The following is a 6,762-nucleotide window of genomic DNA, read 5'->3' as shown; positions in this document are numbered from 1 at the left end:
TTCTTGTATGAATATATTATCATACATTAATTCAAGATAAGTACTTTAAAATCTCCAATGTTTGAGGAGAGTAAACTACTTTAAAATCTCGAAATGCAAGCCTCGGTTTTAAGCAGGTATAAATATTAAGAAAGAACTAGAGGAATGAATTGAAAAGTAAAATAGGAAAATATGTTGACTGGATCGGAACATTCTTACTGAATACTGTTCTCAGAAGAAAATAATATCCCAAATATCCCAAATAATATCTTACCGTACGTCATATGCGCAAATCACATGGTCACCCATTCCTCTTGATTGTCTTCTGCGCAAATCACATGGTCACCCATTGCGCACTGGACAACCAAAACGCCAGAAACCTCATTGAAGTCTTTCGGGACGGACAACGTTAATCGAAAACATTTGGTCATATACGCCAACCCCTCACGGCTAACCTTTAAAATCACAATGCTTATAAATAGGGGGTGCAAACAAGTCGAGTCGAGTCGAGTTTTGGACTTATCGAGTCGAGCTTTCAGTTAATTTCATGAAACTTGAACTCAAAATATCAAACTCGAACTCGAACTCGACTCAAATTCGAATCGAGCTCGAGCTTAAAAATAATAATAATTATTTTATATTTTTAAAAAAATAAAAAATAATTATTTTATTTTTAAAAATAAATAAAATAATAATTTTTTAATAAATAATAAAATATTATGAATATATATTTAATTTTCATAGTTATTAAATCCGGTCCAGTCCGGCGGTCGAACTGGTCAAACAGGTGAACCGGCCATTGAACCGGGCCGGATTTTAAATTGGATCGGTTGAGCAAGGAGACCGTTGACTAGTCAATAACCCGGCGGTCTGACCGGGGTAAAACCGAAAACCCGGCCGGTTTTGTCAAAGAACCGGGTCTTGTCGAAAAATTTATTACTTTTGTCGGAATTCGAACCTTAAACCTCTATCCAACACTACAACATACTTACCACCAGGCTATTTCGAAATATGCTAACAAAATAGCTTTATTATAATATATAAATGTTTTTTCAATTCTATCTTTTTTTTCTCTAAAACAAATATATTGGAATCTTTTAATAAAAATTTATTACCCTCCAAACTCTATAAGTTATAAAATGGATTTCAAAAATAACATATTACATAATTCATTTTAAAGACAAATATTATTTTTAATAATTTTTTACACCTAAAATTCATAAATAAGCTAGATAATTACACTGAATATAGATAAAACTTTACACTTGAAGTTTGGTGTATTACTAAATAACTTTATATTTGATTGATTCTTATATGAATTAATTATTTTATAACAAATTAAATTAAATGAGCTTTTGCTATGACATTATTTATTACAATTTATATCATATATCTTATATAAAAAATTATGAAATATAATATTTAAATATATTTAGTGTTGGTCTAATCAGCAACATCCCTCAGATCCCGGTTCGACGGGACTAACCGCCCAGCCCGTGGCACCCAGGGGTGCAGACCCTCATGCTGGCCGAGCGTGGTACGGTGCTTTGCGCTGCCATTGTGGTTAAGGAAATAAAGTTGCGCCTTCACTAACAGCTATAGCTTTTGGTGCAATGGTAAGCGCTTGATCCTGACAAGTGGTATCAGAGCGAGGTCGCGGGTTCGAATCTCCCTGGCTGTTGCTGGGGGAGGGATTGTTGGCCTAATCAGCAACATCCCTCAGATCCCGGTTCGACGGGACTAACCGCCCAGCCCGTGGCACCCAGGGGTGCAGACCCTCATGCTGGCCGAGCGTGGTACGGTGCTTTGCGCTGCCATTGTGGTTAAGGAAATAAAGTTGCGCCTTCACTAACAGCTATAGCTTTTGGTGCAATGGTAAGCGCTTGATCCTGACATTTAGTGACCCATCGGTTCAACCACTCACCCACCAGTTAAACCAATAACCCGTTAACCCACATCTTTCGCCGGATTCCTTCCCGGATTGGGTTTAATAACTATGGTAATTTTACTACTCCCTTTGTCCGATCAATTTGTCGTGCTTTGGGAATCCCACATTTTTTCAACAGTGCTCAGATTTCAAAAGGTAATGGGTTATGTTCCAAGAATGCCCTGGTTGAATTAGCTATGCAGCCTGACGTGTTGCTTCATTGATGGTAGGATAGAGTAGTAATAAAATTGTTGGACCCATACATATGATATATTTTCAAGCTCTTTTGGAGAAAGTGCAATGCACGAATCTGCTGGTTCTAACGTGACACTCACACACCATCACATGAAAATTCTCTATGTGAACTTTGGAGCCCACTAAAATATAAGAATCTTGTTGTAAGATTTAAGGGTATCAGTGGAAATCGGGGAAAGTTGTTATTACCATTATTGGTACGTAAAACTAATTTTGAGACGGACCAAAAAGGAAAGTATGACACTTCTAATGAGACGAAGAGAGTACTAAAATAAAAAATAAAAAAAAATATATATATATACAATCTCGTGAGCCAACAAATTTAATATTTTTTAATTCGAAATCGACTTGATTAGTTCAAACTCGACTCGAGTTCGATATTGACCGAACTCGTATTCGAGCCGCTCGCTATCGATCCGTGAGCAGCCCTACTTATAAATATGCACGCATTCCTCTACCATTTGGGTGGAAAAAACGAGTACCCTTCGCCAAGAGTCACTCCCGCAATCTCGGAGGTTAATAAGAGTCAAAGCCTTTTTCCAAAGAAAGAAAGATGGGGAGAACCCCATGTTGCGCTAAGGAAGGCTTAAAGAAAGGAGCTTGGACTCCTTCGGAAGATACAATGCTGATAGACTACATCAAGTCCCACGGCCAGGGAAAATGGAGAAGTCTTCCCAAACGAGCAGGTCAGTTTTATCAGTTTAAATTAATGCGTGATATGCTTAATAATCTGCACGCTTGATAAGGGTTTGTGGTAAAACTAAAAGCTTCATAATTCTGTCATGTCAAATTATAAACTGGGGAAAAAAAAAAAAAAAACCTAGGTCTCAAAAGATGCGGGAAGAGCTGCAGGCTTCGTTGGTTGAACTATCTGAGACCTGACATCAAGAGAGGAAACATAACTGATGATGAAGAAGACCTCATAATCAGGCTACATAAGCTCCTTGGAAACAGGCCAGTCCACACTCACTCGTACTGTATTATTATTCAATCCTCATGCATGTTTTTCATTTTCACACTGTTGGTACGTTACTTTTTTTCTACGCACTACACCATTTTTCTAGTTTGCAAATCTGCTGCTGAGTAGCTGATTTATGTCCTGCAGATGGTCCTTGATAGCTGGAAGGCTTCCGGGGAGAACAGACAATGAAATCAAGAACTTTTGGAACACCAACCTCGCCAAGAAAATTGGAGGCCCTCAACACTTAGCCGCCGAGCCGTCATCATCAACAACTAGGTCCAGAGCAGCCCCAGTACTGCAAAATCCGACAAGCACTCATCAGCCGTCAAATACAGAAAAACTAGAAGGATCCCCTACTCATGTGGTCCGCACGAAGGCTAGAAGGTTAACTAAAGGTTTCATCAACGTAGACTTACAAACTTCTTGTACACAACAACAACCCGGCATAATTATGGCACCGTCCGGGGCTGCAGCCAAAGACGACTTCAGCGAAGCTCGTACTACTGACAACGGCGAAAAAGTTGGCCCCGACCCTGCATCAGGTGCTTTTTCCGGAAAAGGAGGCTACTACTCTTCGGACTTCGTGATGGATTTTGAAATGGACGACGATTTCCTTTCTGATTTTCTCAACAAGGATTTCGTGGGATTTGAACAGGATTTTCCCCAAGTGCTCGCAAATGGTACCTGCGTTGAGACGAATGGTGAGGCCATTGATTTCTCTCCCAACTGCTGTCCAAAACCGCTTTCGCAGGTTGATCGGAATGATCATGGGGATCTTGGTTCCATGCCAACTCTTCTTGATACTGCTCTGGCCTGGCTTAACGAAGACCACTAAATTAAGCAGCTAGAAAGATAGCGTCTTCTTGTACCCGAGAACAACTGTGCTTGTATTATCTTTGTGATTATTAATAAAATGGACGTTGCAAGTAATTTCTGCGCGAGAAACAGGTTAATTTCCGAGGATGGTAAATTATTTACCAAATTTTGTTTGCTTGTGTCAACATTTTTTAACTATCCTTTTATCTCATATATATCAACTAAAATAAAATGCTACAATAATTTTTAAAAAAAAATTATCTTAAATAATCTACTATTGAAACACACTTAATATTAGCACCCCTTAAAAATCTCACGCACTCTTTCGCTTCTTTTTCATTAGACGAAGTTTAAGAAGTGCTAATATCATTCTCCTAGTTTCCTGACAGGATTCAAGACGGCTGTATGCCTGATTGTCTTTTTCTTCTTGCTATTCCTCTTGTGCTGCGTCAGCTGTTTATTATTGGAACTTTTTGTTGCAAAAACTTTCATTAGATGCCAATTAAATGGGTCGGTGGCCAATCATGGTTCAAAGTCGCGGTCGCGGTTGTAGCCTAGACCGTTTCATATCGGTTTCGACATATCGGTCGCAATTTCAGTGAGACGCAAATTTTGAAACATTTAAAGATCAAGAAAAATTATAAAAAATTAACAAAAATAATAAAAAATTGAGTTGACTCGGGACAATTCAACCGTTTCTATCTGTCTCGGAGATGTCTCGGCCGAGTTCTCGATGATCCATTATTTCGAAATCATCTCGTTCCAATATCGTATCGAAGAGCTTCATTCCGATGACGAATCGGCCGAGTCCAAGATGACTCGGCCGAATCTTTGAACCATGTGGCCAATTAGTTGTTCAATTATGGTTGTTCAATTTCTCCTGTTAGTTGTTCAATTATGTGGTCCTCACACCATGATCTTTTTTATTTTTTTTCTTTTATGTTTTTTTGAGACTGCAATTAGAAACTTTATCTAGCCAGGCGAGAAATGAACAAAAGTGTAATTAGTACATGGTTACAAACCCGTGGGAGACTTACAACTTGAGATTTTCTAATCACTCTCATCCCATAATTCAATGTTTACTCTAATTAAGTTTAGCAAGTCAACATATGAGTGAAGAAGATATATAAAGAAATAAGTGCAATTAAATATTTGATTCTTTCATGATTAAAAAGAATTTTTAATAGAATTTCACAACTAAAATGATGAACTTATTATTTGCTCAAATTATTAAAAACAAAGAAAAGTAATTTGAGAGAACTTTTACAACCTCATGTTTATATGAATACTACTTTGGCCTAAATTGAATTTGAATGGAAAGAGTATTAAAATTAATATAATATTTTAGGAAAGAATGACTATTTATACAATATAAATGTAATTTTTTTTTTAAATTTAAATGGACTTGTATGAGTAATATGTTAAAATTGTGTAATATAGATTCATTAAAAAAATGAAAATTGTCAAAACTTTAGAATTACAAATAAATAATCAAGAATAATAATACTAGAGATAGAGTGAACATATAAAATCAAGAAAAGAAAAATTGTGCATTGATTGATAAAAGAATCAAGAAAGATAAATGTAAATATATATGAAAAAGGGAATTAATGGATTGAAATTTTTAACAAAGAAGTATAGAAATATGTTAGTAATGGCAATAATTGATCAACATAACAGTATATGAAGTCGGGAATTAATAATTGAAATTTAATATAAATAAGAAAATATAGAATAATAGGAAAAAATGAAAGATTTTCCAAATTTTAGTAATAGTAATAAATTATCAATCTAATAATAGGAGCAGAGAATGTGGTTATAGAGAATTAAAATAGAAAAACTACTATTGACAAAAAAATAAATTAAGGCATCTATTATAAAACGTATATAATAGATTTAATTAATAGATTTTTGAAAGTTATTATAAATAAGGGAGCAAAAAAAGACTGTAATTTATTGGTATAAAAAGTAGATAAAGAATAAAATCCATCAAGAAAGATAAGCAAACGCATTTTTTGACATGGCAAAAAGATAAATTTTTAGTTGACAAAATACAACTAACTTACAACTAACTTAGCAACTTATTAGAATAGAAAGTGAACAGCGAATATATATATATAACGTGGCAAACTTTATCCAAATTATTAATAGCAATAAATAATCAAACCAATATTAGAAATAAGTAACTTGATTGAAGATTATTAGAAAAGGAAAGATATGAGTTCATTGATGAAAAAATAATAAAGAATGTACAATTAATACAAATTTATATAAGGTCGGTCATTAGTAGATTTATTGAAATTGACTATAAATAAGAAATCATGCGATAAATGAAGTAAAAAAAGGAAGGGAATTAATTACTACCAAAAATTAAAAAAAAAATAAAAAATATGAACATTTTTTACGTCCACGTAAAGAAAAGTTAGATAATCCACTTAATAGAATGCTACATTATCTAACTCAGCAACCTATTAAAACCAGAACTGAACATTATTTTATTATATATATGATAACGCTCAAAAGAGGAAGAAATAACCTTGTCTAAAATTCAGAAGATGGTAATTGTATGGACAATGAATGGTAATGTAGCTGGCTTTGAGGTATTTATGACCTCTAAAATCTTTAATTCTCGGAGTAAGGAGGGCGCTACACGTTCTAGACAACATTTATTGCACCTAACGCCGTCGAACTGATCTGAACAACGAAACACCCAAACATTGGCACAGTTTGGATTGGGATTTTTTTGGGCGTTTGTTTTGTTATAGTACAAGTTTGCAATTTAGGAATTAAGTTTTTCAGCTACTTACATGCATAATTACGTGAC

General features: G+C 34.9%; 1 protein-coding gene across 1 annotated transcript; it reads left to right on the top strand.

The window, feature by feature from the left end:
- The first annotated feature begins 2,645 nt into the window (after window positions 1-2,645).
- LOC113779688 (myb-related protein Zm38-like) lies at window positions 2,646-4,052 on the top strand. The gene is made up of 3 exons (XM_027325370.1): window positions 2,646-2,847; window positions 2,986-3,115; window positions 3,267-4,052. Exons 1-3 carry the CDS (start codon window positions 2,715-2,717, stop codon window positions 3,955-3,957), a joined length of 954 nt encoding a protein of 317 aa, XP_027181171.1. The 5' UTR covers window positions 2,646-2,714; the 3' UTR covers window positions 3,958-4,052.
- The last annotated feature ends 2,710 nt before the right edge of the window (window positions 4,053-6,762 follow it).

The sequence above is a fragment of the Coffea eugenioides genome, chromosome 8 (genome assembly GCF_003713205.1).
Source record: "Coffea eugenioides isolate CCC68of chromosome 8, Ceug_1.0, whole genome shotgun sequence".
NCBI classification, from domain to species: domain Eukaryota; kingdom Viridiplantae; phylum Streptophyta; class Magnoliopsida; order Gentianales; family Rubiaceae; genus Coffea; species Coffea eugenioides.
Note: the sequence above shows the minus strand (reverse complement) of the source record. Positions and strands in the feature narration are given on the sequence as shown.

Coding starts and splice junctions, on each gene's coding strand:
- LOC113779688 (XM_027325370.1), top strand. CDS start 2,715: ATGGGGAGAACCCCATGTTGCGCTAAGGAAGGCTTAAAGAAAGGAGCT. Junction 2,848..2,985: donor AAGTCTTCCCAAACGAGCAG/GTCAGTTTTATC, acceptor AAAAAAACCTAG/GTCTCAAAAGATGCGGGAAG. Junction 3,116..3,266: donor CATAAGCTCCTTGGAAACAG/GCCAGTCCACAC, acceptor TATGTCCTGCAG/ATGGTCCTTGATAGCTGGAA.